The sequence below is a fragment of the Stigmatopora argus genome, chromosome 4, assembly GCF_051989625.1.
Source record: "Stigmatopora argus isolate UIUO_Sarg chromosome 4, RoL_Sarg_1.0, whole genome shotgun sequence".
NCBI classification, from domain to species: domain Eukaryota; kingdom Metazoa; phylum Chordata; class Actinopteri; order Syngnathiformes; family Syngnathidae; genus Stigmatopora; species Stigmatopora argus.
In genome coordinates this window covers 14,084,452-14,101,733 of record NC_135390.1, presented here as the reverse complement: position 1 = coordinate 14,101,733, position 17,282 = coordinate 14,084,452, and the positions used below count along the sequence as shown (strand labels likewise).

General features: G+C 37.3%; 1 protein-coding gene across 2 annotated transcripts; it reads right to left on the bottom strand.

Annotated features, from left to right (window-relative positions):
- Positions 1-869: 869 nt before the first annotated feature.
- On the bottom strand, positions 870-14,916 carry LOC144073704 (uncharacterized). 2 transcript variants are annotated; one of them, XM_077599738.1, is made up of 6 exons: positions 14,779-14,916; positions 12,476-12,517; positions 12,350-12,386; positions 11,230-11,360; positions 1,709-1,989; positions 870-1,028 (listed from the first exon to the last, which is right to left on the bottom strand). In XM_077599738.1, the coding sequence occupies exons 4-6, from the start codon at positions 11,239-11,241 to the stop codon at positions 884-886; spliced, it is 438 nt and encodes a 145-aa protein (XP_077455864.1). In that variant the 5' UTR covers positions 11,242-11,360; positions 12,350-12,386; positions 12,476-12,517; positions 14,779-14,916; the 3' UTR covers positions 870-883. The 2 variants fall into 2 exon arrangements, 1 of the variants encoding a protein (XP_077455864.1); XR_013300156.1 differs by lacking the exons at positions 870-1,028; positions 1,709-1,989 and adding an exon at positions 9,579-9,662.
- Between the last annotated feature and the right edge of the window lie 2,366 nt (positions 14,917-17,282).

Sequence of the window (17,282 nt, the reverse complement as noted above, 5' to 3'; positions counted from 1 at the left end):
CGCCAAGGTGAAATGCAGCCAGGGTCTAGGGAGAGACTGGATGTCAGGTCTTGAAAATTCATCAGGGATAATTTCCAAAATATGTCACTGTCATGCCACATATTCATTGCAACGTTTACCTTTTAATAATATATGATTTTGAACATAATAGAAACTAATACAGACTAAGTTTGAATGTTAAAAGTTACATTATTCTAAGGACAAAAAAAGTAAAACCACTAGTAACAATATTACTACTACAACTGTTTATAATAATAATAATAACAACAACAACAATAATAATGATAATAATAATAATACTGAAACCCCACACCTTTGAGCATTGTGCGGTTAAGATAAGGAGAATGTATGCAGTAGACACAATAACAACAATAATTACATTATCAATAATATTTTTTTAGCTAATATCAATAGTTGCATGATTACTATTTGGAACAATTATTACGCTGCGCTGATGTCTGTTTAAGGCATCGGGAGGAGTTTTTCCCCCTCTCATTCTTCTCAGGAGGACAGCTTTCTAACAGTGCATGTTACTTAATTAGTTTCAATACATGATTCACTGGCAGGCTTTCAGTTTCATATGCATGTATTGCATGTGGTGCATGTTTTTTGGAAGTAAAAATATGAGCTACAGTATGTTGAACAATATAATATTCATGAAAATCTTCATGGAAGTCTCATGCCTGTGCATTGGAAAACACCACACACATGTACAGATGCACGCACACTCACAAACATACCCGCGCAGAACCATGCACACTGAGTAGTGCGGTCCAGCGGTGCTCACCTGCTGACATCAGCATATGTCATTCAGAAGGGCAATATGTGTCTGCATCAGTGATTTCTAAACACTTTGGGGTCAACAAATTATTAATATTTAGTATTAGCACTGATGACAATGTGGCATCCTCCTGAGAGCTGGGCAAAATGTTGAGCGGGGGCTATTCTCTTGACGGCAACTGTGTTTGGCAGATGGTGCTGTCAGTTTGGGTCTTCGTTTATTCTTCCATGCATATGGCAGCATCTTCCTTTCGTTAAAAAAGCAAGCACGCTCATGTATTATCTATGGGGCTAAAAAGCATGCAAACACGAGCGGGAATGTATCAAAGGAGCTTAAACTTCTGTAAACAACCAGCAGTGGTTGTTGAAAATGTGATTTTACTGACAGAAAGAGTAGAAACATATGGCCTCAGACAGGAAAGGGGGCTGATACCTGTATATGGGACACAGTACCACATCGACCCACAGCATAATGCATGTGACAGTGAGGTGCGTGGCAGGCACAACATTTTAGATTACTTTTGTGTTTTACCTTGTAAGAACCTTGTTTTTCATTCTTTTTTTTGACCCACTTTTGGACATAGTAGTTCTTGCGACAGTATCTTCCACTAGATTATTTATCTTAAGGAAGTTTTAAATTGTATTTACCAATTTGATTTATAAACTAATTTCTTCACCATTGACAGATTCAAGGCTGTAAAACTGATTTATTATATCTGTTAAATTTTAAAGGTAGTTGGTGATGCAGATTTGAGCCCACTTTTTTCCCTTCCTCCATATTTGAATCAAGAAATAAACATTTCTATCAACTGTAGACTGTGTCAGAAAAGAACTGAATAATCTCTGATATTATGTGAGGTCTTTTTTACCATCATGTTGAAAGGTGAAGTCTCTCTTGAGAAGCAACAGGGAGAAAGATCCCAGTTACCTTGTGGAGTGTTCGACAGTGAGGGTTCTTATTTCTGCTCTTCTCTGATGCGAGGATGGGTTGGACAGAACTGATAGGGGGCTGAGCAGGTGGATGAATGGAGATATGAGGGTCCCTGTGTCAACCTGGCAAGGGCCATAGCGACAGAGTGATGGAAGATAGGAAGTACAGACAGGAGGGGGAGTGACAGAGCGAGGTAAAGGATATCCCATTGAAGTGAAATCACTTGTGACAGACCCAAACACTGGTCGGCAGCTTTCAGGTTGGAACTCGTGTCTCATCTTTGGAAAAAAAATAAAAAAAATAACAGAGGAAGGAGGTATGACAAAGCGACATAGACAATGATGGTCAATAATTAATCATGGCACCATTCAATGCAGTGGCTGCCGCGATGACAGCTCTTTTGATTGACATATCTAGAGCATTTGATCTGTATGCTAGGGATCTGGGTACTCTGCCACAACTGGCTGTTCCCCTGTGTTTCCCATGGCTCCCACAGCACTCTTTATTGTTCAAATTCTCTGCAAGTAACCAAATAAATGCTATGGTTAGGAATATTTGACATGATATCTATTTGATATGCATCTAGATACATTGAATGCTTTTTGATAAAACGTCTTTGTAGTTCTAACGGTTTGATTTGTTGTCTATTTGGTTTTATTTGGTAATGATACGATTTGATGCATGTAGGGAAAGAAAATGTAACTATATGGAATATTTATATATTTGTTATTTTTATCTAGAATTTTAGCAAAAATAAGTCATTTTCTTTAAAAAAAAAACTAATTTGATCTATTTCTTAGCATATATGACAGGCAACTTATTGTGCGTGAAAAAGTTAGGACGTCAAAAACTGATAGTTTACTTTTACTTTGCAGCCATGGACTCAGTGCTTACACGTGCATTTTTGTGGTTACAGATTGTTTAGCAGCAAACAGCTGAGTGAATTGTAATGAAATCATTAAAAACAAGTTAAAATGTGATCCTCTGTATATCAAAATGTCATCCTTATTTCTTGGGACCACTCTAAATCAATTTGAATGCCCCAACAGACATTTCTCATTAAATTTATTTTTAAAATAATTCTTAAAAATCAATAGCCAATAAAAGAACATTAATCAAAACATACTACTCATTTAGAGATAAAACCATTTTCCCAGGAGTTATGCTAAGAGGCATAACTTAGACATCTGCACTTTTGTGCTCACAGAAAATAGTGCCAGAAAAAATAATGTTTTACATTTAAATTTAATTGTGTGTGAATTTCTCAATTTGGAAATGCACAATTGTGTGAATTTCTCAATTTGAAAATGCACTCTGCATCCACTGAAGTCGATCTATCAGTGAGACCATTGATGTTCCTGGCTAAAAATTCCTTCATTGACCTAAAAACTGACAGTCAACTCAGTGACATTGAGTAGTATTCATTATTTATGCTCATTAAATTATAGGCCCCATACCAGTAAAGACTGACAGTGTGCTGCCAAACTGTTTTTTGGGGGGCCTCTTGAGATTTGTGTATTTAGAACCAGGACACCAATGCCTGCTTTAATCAGATTTTTGTTTACTGTGAATTCTGCACTCCATTGTGGACCTGCTGACCAAGACAAGGGCTGGGGTGGGGAGCAGATATGATAATAATAGCCAAAATCATCTTACAAAAAGTCTTCCAGAAGGCAGAAACCAACAGTGGCCCTCAGTGGTTCTCACCATTAATTTTCTTTTGTGAAGAAAATTTGACATCAATAGTTAATTAAATTTAAAAGGCATATTCTACATTTTCAAAATATTGCAATGTATAACCTAGTTGTTTTTCAGTCACTATGCGAAGATTTGTGTTTTTGGAAGGAAACTAAAGCGAAAACCCGATAATATGCAATGCAGTGCATGTAGTTTATGTTTATGTTAAATTAGTCTGAACGTAGGGATGAATTTGAATAGATGTGATGTTTCCATGTAATCAATGCAAATGTTGATTCATCATAATATCCGGAGACAATTAAAAAAAAGCAACGTGCTTGGCAGAAGCATCACGACATGACAGACAAAAAATATGTCTTAGTGCAAAAACATCCATTTTGCATGGACAGGGAAGACAATGATACCGGCTATCAACATCTACTTTATATGTATATTGAGAAGAACAAATATTTTATGTGTATGATGTAGTTGGAGCAGAAGGACTCTGTTACAAACGCACCATATCTGAAAGGTGGAATTTTTCATACACTTTCATCTACAAGGGATAAAAACAGTCTATGGTGGATTGGATATAGATATAATTGTATATTTTAGAGCCAATTCCAAGAGGAAACAACAGCTGTCTGTTGCATTTACAGGACGGTAGGACAATACATAGTGTGTGGATGTCGTGTTCCCCACTCCCAAAAATAAAGTTTCCCAAAGAAAAACTCTTTCCCATATGCTTCTGTAAAAACAACTATATGAATCTAATGTTTTTCCATTGCTATTCCCTATATGAAATACTACTTTTAATGTACTGGAAAGCTTCCCAAAGTTGGCTTCTGTCCTTGATGGGTGCAGACATGTCTCGAGCGGTAGTTCCAGGAAAGATAACATTGAACAAAAATCCAGTTTTTTTAATTTTACGTCAAGAAAAAAAGGGGGTTTGTGTTAATCACTTTTTGCTGTGTTACAAGATCGGGGTATGTTTAAATTTAATATGCTATAGTACATGCTCTTTCTGTGAATAATCTGTCAGAAGCTAGGTCTAAATCAACACTTGGGCCCCTAGACACTTTCATTCACCGTGGTGTCTTTTTTGACGGAAACGTGCCAAGGAATGAACTGGAATCATCTTCCAGTTTGATATGCGTTCCCTCTTGGTATTCCTCTCTAACCCTGGAAAAGCCAAAAAAAAAACACTGCGTGTGGATGTTGATAATCATTTTTTAGCACTTCTAAAGCTGCTTCACAGTTCACCATATCTTAAGGCACAATGACTTCTTCATTTTGACCATTTCCTGCCTTTGTCACGTTTTCCATCCCTTGCTCCGGCTGTTTTCGTGTCGGCCGAGAGACATGCAATAATTCTTGATTTAAATCTGAGCTTTGGGATTTCTGTGAAGTTTCTGGTCTTTGGTTCCTCGCATTTGAAAAAACTGCATCTGTTATTAATTGAATCCTCTACATTTTACAAGGTTGTGTTTAAATGTTAGTCTGAATGAAGTCTGTTTAAATGTACCCTTTACAGTATCTGCTGTGGGATTGACAAAAGAAAATGGATGCGTGGAATGATTTACAAATTACCAATGTATATGGTGGTGAAATGTGAAATTTCTTCCTCAAGGTGACCGCTTGAATGTAGCAAAAAGTAGGAAGAGTGAGATCAAAGACTAGACAGCTATCATACACAGGAGTAATCTTACTAGCCTGTATCCAGTAATCTAAGATGTCACATGTGAGACAGCTGTGATCTGTGTCAGGCACTTTCCGTCCCCCAGGCAGAAGGTCATAATGGTTGACTTCATCTCCCTCCCCTGGCCTCCAATCACTCAAACATAAATCAATACTGTTAATAACTGTTTGAACGATGTCTAAATGGGATAACTTAGCTGGAAGCAATATTAAAAGATATTCCATCCCAAATCCCTGTCTTTTCTCCTTTGCTGGTCAACAGAAAAAATGTCTAAATGGTTTTGATTTCTATCATGTCTCCCAATTCTTTTGTCTGTGTATTTGTTAAATATAAAAATAAAACCCTCAAATATATTTAAAAAACACATTTTCACAAAAAAACACAGATGCCTGTGCACCCCCATGCGCACTAAAACACACACAAAGGAATGGCACAAAATGTTTTCAAACCCCAGTTTTGTTAATAAAATTATTCAATCACCACTGAAGTTAAATAATTTAGTATGTTTACTTTAATGAATAACCATTCTTTACATTTCAACAAAAACTGTAAACTAATGTACCAATAAATGTCCTCTGTGTGACTTCTTTATGTTCACAAAACCCTCAGTGTCTGATTACACCAAATAAAAAGGTTAGACTAATGATCGTCTATCAGAAAATGTCTGAGTGAGAAATGTTAAGGTTATTGAAGGTCAAAACCACCGACCATGTGCATCTTTGATGTCATACAAGTTATCAATCAATTAGCTTTCTCGCAACTGTACGGAAAAACCTACATGGAAACCCGCTGAAGGAAATTGAGTACTTTAAAAGCTGTTTCTGCAGTCACATGACCTCTATCTCATCTTGCTTTCATTTTCTACAGTGTATGCATCACTGGGCTAAGCGTATTTACCTTGATAGTGCTGCCACAATGGAATTATGTGAGCTTGTAAATAGAGTTAGCAGTCAGCTGATCTTAGTGTTTTATTGTCAAGTGGAGCGGATGTGAGCGAAGTGCAAACGGTTTTGCTTTATGGTCCATTCGAAAACTTATTGAAATGACTGTTATGGAATAATATCATTACTTCTATGTATAAAATCTTACTGCTCAGCCATGCAAGATGTACATCTCAGTTTCCAGAAGCACAAATCAAGGTTGCAGTGAAGGTAAAATGAGGCTTGAGGGTCATGTGATAATGTGCTCAGGTTGGCAATGCAATGGAAGCAGTTTTACTTTGTGCTGCTCTGACAATCAGTGATCCTCAAAAAGGCATGTATATTGTACTGTATTGATATTTTATTTCTGAAATAATTGGTACCATGTTCTTAAGGTTAGGCCAAGCGGGCAATACGTTGAAACTAGACCCCAGTACAGACTCAGAAGCAGTAAATAATTTGTCAAGCAATATTTATTAAATAAAGTTAAATTAAATAAAGTACCTGTAATAAAGTACAACAAAAACAGCACAAGCTGTGTCGGCAAAAGAGACAGAGTGTCGTACGGCCACGGTGATTTTGCTCAATCAGACGTTGTAAAGAAAAAGGAAACTGAGAATCTATTTCCGAATGTCTGATATTCACATGATCATACAGCACTGTAGTTTTACCTTGTTTACCACCAATTAGCAGATGATAAATAGCAACACAATTTTGCTTTCGGAAATCTCGTCACCAAAAAAATCAGAAAAGGAGTCTCATCACCACGTAGTCCGAACTTTTTGAAAGAAATTTAACAGTAAGCATATCCAATTATGTGTGGGCTGATGTCTTTAATTCTCATAGGGTAAAAAAAATCTGATAAAATGATTTTGAAAAATAATTTGGATAATAGGAATAATAACGTGTTCATACGTATTGACTTCTCAAAGCAAAACACCTGCTGCATCATCTTATTTGATTCTATTCCTTAATGTGTCTAATAAAAATGTCCACTCTGGTTGTGCATATCACTGTCATTACAACAATGATCCCCCCCCCAAATTCAATGATTCAATGATCCATTTGGTGCAAAATTAGGTTGGAAATGATAAAGTAAACAGTAAACACACCTGCATGTGCCAGGAATTTTAATATGCATCATCGTCACAGTGTAGAAGCTTGTAAAATAAACAGATGTTTGCTAAATGCCCTTAAATGGTTTTAGAGTCTAGTCTTTCACTCAAAAAGAGGAAGAAAAAGAGACGCTTGAGCACATCTATCAATTTGCAAACAGACTTAAATGTGTCAACAATGAAGCTCAAGCCTCACAGTGTTCTGCTTATCCTACACCCATGCGACCCTTGATGTAATGAATTTTCATTCTCTACAAGATTCTCTCTTTTAGCCATATTCTTTAGTCACTTTTTCACAGTCAAGGCCCGGGAGGGAAAGCTAATTCCAACAGTGACGGAAAACTTCCCACTCCTCCCCCTACGTAAAATTAGAAAAGCTGTTCATGTTTTTTTTCTTTTTCTTTTTATCTTTCAGATTTCCTGGGTTTTATGGTTAAATACTAAAGTACTGGAGGCTGGTCATGCTTTAAGCTACTAGAAAAAGTTAAGCTTTAGCGTTGGGCAGCAGAGATATGGGCTATAAGCTGACAAGCAATTAAACCGGCATATCTGTAACAACTGTCATCTCTTATTTCTCCACAGCCTGAACGTAAACCAAAGGCAAGAAAGCTAAAAGGATGGTGTAAGAAAAAAAAAGCAATGTGGGCAGTGTGTGAGTGAGCGAGGGTCTTTACATTGCTGGGCAACTGCAGGCTATATCTCCTGCTGAACAGTTTAGCAGACTTGAGCATTTAGAGGATTGTGGTGGAGATCAAAAGGGTCAAGGATCCTTTTACCAATTAACAGCAGGGAGACGGACATCAAATAAGGTGTAAATTTCGGCTCTGCACTTTTCAGTGAGTCAAGCACGAAATACATTCTAATGCCCTTTTTGAGTTTCCAGGCGGATTTGCAACCACCAATGATGTCACAACGGCCCTGCAAAGACGAGCTTAATCGCTCCTCAAAAAGGCATGTAGCCATCTTATCCACTGTGTTGACGTCAAAGGGAGTGCTGAGTCAGTTATTGATATGGTGAGACTGAAACGAACGGGAGACAATAAGCTTGCTGCAGCAGAGATCTGACCTCCCTACGTGTGAAAATGTTTTAAGCGGTTATTGATAAAACTGCAGGCTTTGGAAATAGGTGATAACAGCCTAGATCAGTTTGGTAGAATTGAAATATTTGGTTTCGCAGTAAATGCATCTTTTATTGTATGTTCATGGGGCACAGCAGAGCCACTTTTATTCTTCCTCAATAGACTATGAAAATTCCACAGTGCAAATTGCATTGAGTACACTACATAGCATTCAACCATGCAAGATTAATTTTGAGGCTATCAATTTGTAACATGTCAAATATACTACACACAAAAAAATGAGGCAGCATCTTTGGGTTTAACTTTACTTTCAAAATGCAGAAAGAAAGGAATGACTACAACTCACCCTTGAAGAGATTAACACAGATGTCGCCATATCAGCAAGTTTTATCAAAACTGGACTTTATAAAAATGAATAAAGAAACAGCACTGAAGTTTTTACTTAATGGAACACAGTAGTCCTGATAAAAGGAATAGAAATCAAGGCTGCATGTTCTCTATAATTGTATTATCAGAATGGAGATTGATACAAAACAATTACCACCGTTTTTGTTAAGAATTAAGGGTTATTACTTGAATATTAATCAGTTTTGAAGACGCCTGATGATGTGGTGGTTCACTTGCCTCATTTCAGTGTGGGCAAGCGCCGGCTCGATTCCCACTGGTGGCAGTATCATTATGAGTGCGAATGGTCGTTTGTTTCTCTGGGTGACTTACGGCTGATTGGCGAGGAGTCTGCGGTTTAGTCTGCCTTCCGCCCAAAGTCAGCTGGGATAGGCTCCGGCAACCCCTGCAACGCTTACGAAGATGTGTGGTACAGAAGATGAATGATGAATGAATCCCTTTAGAAATGTAATTTGTTTCCAGTAACTAGCTGGTTTGTGTATTGTACATACCGTCAGATAATAACCACATATCTAATGGAAAACTTCCTCTATACTGTACGTGCTCGAGTTTTTTCTTCAAACCAAAAAGGATGTTTTTTTAGGAAGCATCTCAAATCTTAAAGAAACTTCTATCATGCTCATCCCAGTGGAAACAATCTTGTTTCATGAATTGAAAAGACAGATAATGTAAATAAATATATATTTTTAGTCTGCAAAATGACAACGCAGTCTGGAAAATAATTTACAACGACAGAATAAATTACTGCCCACTTCTATTCTATCTTCATCTCATTTTTTTATGCATGCACTGGGTATGAGTAAGTAAAATAATAGTTGAATTCAATAGAGCAATCATAACTCATTTAGTTGTGCTAAAGGCAAGTGAGGATAAGACAAAGAGCCTCAGCATTTCACCATGGTGCTCATTATGCACATTTTAAAACAATTTGCAATTCAAGGCCACACAAAGTGATGGTGGTGTAGGGGGTTGGGGGGAACGCGCCTGGCCTTCAAAAGACTGCTGCAAAAGAATGACCTCGTACCCCACTTCTAGGGTCGCCACCCTGGATGAGAGCTAGGAAGATGCAATTAAAATAATTTAAAAACAATGTATAACAAGAGATTGTGCAGCTTATTATCCAACAGTGCCTCACAACATTTTTGACCTTTACTTTTTTCTTTTCTCTTCTTTCCCTTGTTGTCTCACCCTCTCTAGGCACTTACTGTATTTATTCAGATATCAGCTTTTCAGAAAGGTGAAACAATGTTCCGAAGATGTCCTTCTCAAATGGCTCAAATATTGATAACCCTTTTTTTACAATAAAACAATTAACATGATTTACATTCTCTTCATTTCATTTTCTATAGTGCTTAAACAAACTTATTGCAGGGGACCTTCATGGAGTGTACTGTAAGAACGTACATACAGTGTCTAAGACAAGTGATCCACTCTGACCATGCTTGGAGGTCAAACTTCTAAATGAACATAGTTTCGACATAACTAAATAAAAAAGAAATCTAATAGTATTAAATTGGGATTTTTCACCAGTTCCCTTCCTGCAAAAACTGAGTGTGTGTTTTGGTAATTTGAGGTTATTTTGTGAAAAAAATGTTCACAAATTTTGACCAATAAGATTTATTTACACAAATAAATTACACCAGTAGTTTCTCACTTTAAATGTAAAAGAAAAGTACTTATAAAACTTACGGCTGACTGGTTATATAAAAAAAAGTTGGAAAAACAGAACTTCGACGAGCCCATAATCATCACAGATCATTCATTACTTTTTCTTACAATGCAATAGCACACCATATTAAGAATGTGTCACTTTCAAATTAGTTTCCTGCAAAAGCCATCATGTTTAGTGTTATATTCAAAATGACATTTGATTGTACAACTCATATCAGAGTCATGTCAGCATAACAGAGATACATTCATTTTAGGGGTTGTGCACTCTCTCTTTGTCAGACTGCCTCAATAACTCCTGCGCAGTTATTGCTGAAACAAATGCAATCAAAATGTCATTTCAGGAATGAAAAGAAGCTGTTTAAAAATGCATCAACAAACCGCCACAGAGGGTTTATTAATTCAACTCAGGCTGTGCTGAGCAGTCGTGCTGAAAGCACTACTCTGAAACCAGAATACATTCTTAGACACTCCCTTATCTTTATGGTGTAATTTCCCATTTAGTGAGTCAGTGAGTTACCACCTAGGGAAAGCACAGTGCTGCTGGTCTAATTGAGCAAATGAGAACACAATACCAAACAAGCTCACTTTGTTTAGACATGTGTTTCAGTTTGGACTCATCTGACACAATTAAACCCCTTGAAGAAACTCAAACTGGGGACAGCTCCAAAGAGTATTGAACTTCTCACTAGTCTGAAAAGCAAGACTACTCATGCACATTATGCGCCCGCAAAATGTATTCCAAAAGGCTGTCACTTCAAATTGAGTGATTGACAATACTGCCACAGGCTTGATATGACTGCTTTGTCAAGCCTATCAGGAGAGATAGATGCTTAGCTCATGATAGTTTGAAGAAACTATTCATAAAAGTACCTTCATAGATTTTGAAGCTAGCCACATTTTTTTCATTTGCCTTATCATCCAACCATCACTAAATTGATAAAAGTGGAATTACCATGAGCGTCATCAATAACTGAAGCTGAGGTGTCGGGGCATGTGATGGATAACAAATGACAGGTGGCGAGATGCTGTGGATAGTCCGTTCAGCTTTCAGCTTTTTGCAATTGCTCTTTTAATATGGAGAACCTGCACACAAGTCAAACTATGAATGCAAATTATTGGAGACACAAAAATCTGTATACAGAATAGCTTTACTATGCAGTACACTATGGATGAGCCATAAAAAAACTACTTTTCACAACTACAGAAACAAAATTGCAAAACCTTCCGCATGTTTGAGACAAATAAACTGAGCCATTAGGTTAGATTTATATGTGCATTGGGGAGGTCTACATTTATCAGCACCTGGCTATTTCTGAAAGTTCTGTACTGACACAAGTGATCCATCATGTCAACATCCACTTCTCAGATGTCTATATCGTTGCATGCAGTGATGTGTTTTGTCATGAGTGTCAGATGGTCTTTTGCATCATCCCAAACACAACTGCATAGTGGATACTCAAAGCAACTAGTGATTTCCATTTCTAACATATAGTTTTTCGTGACCTTATTTAGATTTAGAGAAGATTAAGCGTGTTGTTCTTGTGTATTTTTAAAGAAAAAAAAACAACATAAACATTGTTGTCTACAGTGGAGAATATTATCTAACGACATACAGTAGTACATATGCAGAATGCATACATCCCATTAATGCAGAGGCACATTATCACGTACAGCCCATTCAACCTGGAATACAACCTGAATGAATACTATGGTGTCTGTCGTTAAAAAAACAACAACAAAATAGCATGCTGTACATCCTGTCAAAACAATAATAAACACAAAATAATCAAAAAAACAAGGGCAATAAATTTGTGGGATTAAACACAAATATAATGTTTTGGATTAAGTACAACATTTGCCTGTGTTGAAATTCAGAATATTTTTGTTTGTTTGGTCCTATGGTGGTGGTTATGTTTGTTTTTTGTTTTTTTCTCTTTTTAAATGATGAAGAAGGATTGTATATCGGTGTAGTGCAGCATGGGTTCAACTCCCACTCTGTAACCTTGAATGTAACGGGTGAACGTTATTTGACTCTGCATGTGCACTGCGACTGAATGCCGCGTATAGCCCACCTTTCATCCAAAGTCAGCTGGGATAGCCTCCAAAACCCTGTAAACCCGACCATGATAAATGACATTGAAAATGGATGGATGCATGAAGGATATTCAACACTAGTGAGAAAAATGATTTGATTGTACCTGGTTATGTATTTTCTTAGATCGCTTTCTTCCAATGGCACACTGAGAGGGTGAAGAAAATGTTTCATATGAAAAGAAGAACAAAACAAAACTGAGACAACGTTGAAACAAATTCATTTCAACCACATCATGTTCAAAATAAACACTGACATGCTAAATTATTAAAAGCTCTTGCATATTCAGAGTGATGATTAAGAGTGAAATAAACACCCTGTGAATTGCAGTAACTAAGTGTTGCATGAAGTGAATTGTCTAATGAATGTATGACAATTAGGTTTTGTATTACAAATGAATACTATTTCATTATTTCTGTCCTGCCATCAAATGCAATTAGAAACTCTATGTCATCGTTTCAAGTTTTATTTCTGGTCTTGCTTATTTCGGTGTTCCTCTCTAAACATGAAGAGATCAACCATCTGCATTTGCATGACACATTTGTTAGAGTGCCTCAAAACAACAAATACAAACCCCAATTCCAATGATTTTGTGATGTTGTGCAAAACATGGATAAACATCATTTACATATCATTTTGATCCTACATTTAATTCCATTTTACTCACTTCAAAGAAGATCAAAACATTGTTCTTTTTTGTCAAAATATTTACCAGTTGTTTTTGATGGATAGTATTACAAAAAAAGAAAAAAGAAAAAAAGAAAAGCTCACTGTGAACACTTGTCTCCTTCACTTATTTCCCACTGTTATTGTAATATGTATGATTATTGTGAGGGCTCTAGCACCATGCTATATCTGACAGCAGCTTTTTCTGACCAAACAAACTACTTTGGAATATTAATAAAATAACATTGCTAAAAATGCATGGCTATGCATTTGTTTTAAAAAATAAAATCCCCCAATACATATTATATTGCATTTTTTTAATACAACATTTACACATGTTTACATAGAAAGATAGACAGACAATGCATTCATGACTTTTGGTCACTCGGAGAGCTATTTGAGATGTGTTTGTTTTTACTAATTATGTTCAGCAGTGGGTCGAGATCTGTGTTTGCTTATCTCTGAAAGTCCAACACAAGGTGTCATGCTGAAGAATTTCTGCCCAGGGCTAGTGACCCCAGAGGCCCGTTTAGCAAAAAGCAACTCTGCAGGAAATCACAGAAGATGATCCATGCAGCATGTATGCCCAACACCGACACTACCTCCCTTTAAAAAAAGATTTAAAAGAAAGACAAGAAAAAGAAAGACAATCCTGATAGAACAAGAAACAGCCAAACTATTGCCCGATAAAGTAATTTTTCTACCTCAGAGTTGGAACAAAAGCCTAGGCATGCAGTTAAGATCAATTCAGATATTTGCAGGTACGCTTAAATTAATTTACCACTGCCATAATGGAAAATAAATCTTAACAAAAGCATCAGTAAATTGCAAATAGAAAACAAGAAATAAAGTATTACTAAGTCATGTTATAAAAAAACATTGTTAGGTATGTCAATATTTGTCAGGTCTAATAAAAGACCAGTACTATATAGAATACTACCCTTAAAAAACTAACATTGCTCATTGACACTGTCAAAAGGGTTTTATTACTGGTACTATAATTAATGCTTCACAAAGGGGGATTCACCATGAGTGTCCATTAAAAAAATTACTACCAGTATTAATATCTATCAAGACCAGAGACAGCATATGTGATCCAGATCTTATTGGACCTCAATAAGCAAAATAAAAGTACTATCTTTATTATATAGTTTTGAACATTCTATTATGTACAGACGCTTCATTACATGGCTTGTCATTGACTGGTCTTAACTTGCAGTAACAGAAGTTTAAAGATAATTCAAGAGCATGTGGTGGTCCAGTGAGAAATATACATGAGTAAATGCACTAGTAAAGCACTGATTACAGCTCCCCCTCTGGCAAATACCTTTTGCCTAAGCTCTATGCATGGGAACTTTTAGTTTTTTACCTTGCAGGATAAGTTAAGAGAAGAGGGAATGGATTGGCTCTGAGGGGGGTGTAAGAAGATAAAAAAAGGCTGTTTCAACCAGCTTGGGAATTAAAATATTCCGGATCATCATATCAGTGTCTTAGTTCTTGGTTTCTTTGTCTGTGGTGGTGGGGGGTGGGGGGCAAATAATTATAGCAGATTTTTAAAACAAAGAGGAAGGATTCAAGTTTAAGAACAAATGAATTTCTGATTAGCACAACAAAGACAAGCAATGCTTGACGAGGGACACCAGCAAAATGTTCTTAAAAGGGTGCATGATTCTTTTGAAATATTTCTGCCCTAATACTCAAAGGTCACTCAACCAAAACATGCATACATGCATTCACACTTACCTCGTACAGAATGGAGCTTCCCTCCCTTCAACTAACTCCCCTCCCTAGCTACAATACGACGTCCCAATGTCTCCTTTCTCTCAGATGTCTCTCTCATTAACAGTCCTATGACCATTGGAGCACTACAGGCCTCATTAAGGCAGCCTGAAAGCATGACTGAACCTATGACTTTTAAAGTCAGAGTAAAGGAGGAGCAGGTGGTGGTACTTGTGTGTGATGGTGTGTGTGCGTGGGTGTGTTTGCGCGTGTGTGGATTGTGTGTGTAGGTCTGTGCATGCGTGTGTTGAGGGGGAGGAGGGATGTTAAGTGATGAAGAGTCATCCTGGCCTGGCACTGTAACACAAGGTCAACGGCGGGAAAAAGGCAGTCCTCGGATCTTTTCATCAGGCTAATTTTTTAGATAGAGTCACAGTCTAACATTATCAGCAAAGCTTAAATAGGAGCAGAAAGGTTACTGATGTAAGAGGGTTAAGAGCACCTTTATGTAGTGGGGCAGACTGACTTTTATAGCAGCTCATTTTAGCTGTGATGCTGCCACCCATGAGATTACACACAATTGTGAAGAGTGTCGTGATGCTATCATGAGAAAGATCAAAATGCATTTGAGCACTCTTTTGGGACTCATATTAGCTTGTGAATTAGTATCAGTTGATTTGCGGGCAACTGTTGAGTCATTTTGTAGACAGACTTGATTAACAACCCAACTACTGGTATGTATGCGTTTACATTTTTGAACTAGTTTGAAAAACTCTTTCCAAAAGAACAATGTGGGATAATTGTGTACTGCGAAAAGACACTTGACGTAAGCTACCCTTCTGGAATGGATGTAATCTATGAAAGTTGTAGAAAGAAGCGTTGGAAGGATAACATTGAGTAATGAATGAAAATGAAGGCAATTTGTCGATGTTTCAATTGAGTACTTCTACTATACCAGTTTATTTTAATATTCAGGTGAATTTATTTAATTTGTGATAAAATGCATTCCTGTGTGAGCAGTTTGCATAGTGCATATTCATGATTTGACTAACATTGACTACAAAAAAAACCTCAAGCAGCCTACAACTCTGAGTAGTGAGTCACTGGACAGTCGCTGTACAACAAGCTGATTAAGGACTTTGTCACACATTGTGACTCCAACCACCTGTTCTAAGGCACTTTTAGTATCAGGGAAAACGATTTGCAGCATAATGAAAGGCTGGACTGTTAAACTGAATTGCCTCATCGTTGCCGTTGAGTAGCTTCCTTTAACATCCACATAAAAATGTTGCAAATTATCTAAGCTCCTTCATGTAATGTGGTTTGTCTAATGGAGGCTAAGCGTCACAAAATGTGACTCCAAACACTCCAAACTCAAGTAGAGTGGCTTGAAATAGAATTTTAATATCATAATATAAAATGCAACCTCACTGTCAAGTGGCCGTTACCATTTCATTAGCTCACATTGTCATGACCATATCGCAGGTATACTATATGTTCTACTGTGTCGTGTTTGTGCATGTATGCACAAGCCAACCTCTCCATCTCCTTTACAGCTCCTCAACCACAAAATTCAAACACACTCACCACACCTCCATAAACCTCACATCCTTCCTTGCTGTGAAAAGTGTTTATCCACACTTTTGTCAACCTCGCTCCGGCTCACATCTCAATCCTTCAATCCTAAATTTCCCCTCCTCTTTACCTCACGCACATGCCCTCTCGTCCTTAAATCGTTCCTTTCCTATCTCCCTCCTACCCCACCCTAATATCCTTAGCCTCCTCTTTGCCTTTCCCTCTTCTTCTGCCCTTCACTTATTTTTCCTTAAAGCAACCCATCAATTCACCCCATGTACAGCCACGTTCCCTCTGTTGCATGCTCTTTTTAGGGAACCTGCTGTGCAGTAAAATAGCTCCACATGCTGACAGAGACAAGGGGAAAAGTCAAGCCTCATTAGATTTGTATTACTTTTGCAAATTTAAAGCAATAGATACTTATCTCCTGTAAAAAAAAAGCCGCTGCTGAACAAACTATAATTTACATGGCACCCTCCCAAAAGATCCCAGGTCTTTCGCCTCCATTCTTTTTTCTTCCTTTACTCCCCTGCTATCATCATCTCTCCTTTTTAACGAGGACACAGCAGAGCATACTGATTAGCTTAGCTCAGGGAATAAAAGTTTTATTTCAATTACAATAATCCCCATCATTAAAAAAAATGGTTCCTTAAAGTTGATTCCCGGATAAACATCCGTTTTTGACATAGTGTTAATCATTTCTTATTTTCTTTGTTGTTTTGTGTTATTTTAGACACTTCTGGTTGTAAATCTATGCATGTCTGCTCATCCATTATTTCCTTGCAGAAGCGCATAAGCACCCTTGGGACCTAGTCTATCCTCGTTTAGCGTGTACTTGAACTCATACTGGCCCACCACACCCCCTCCTGCAACAACCACAAACGAACACCTTCTTCTGCTCCATCATCATAATAGACAATAATGCTCTTCTATACAAATCCACCATTGACATT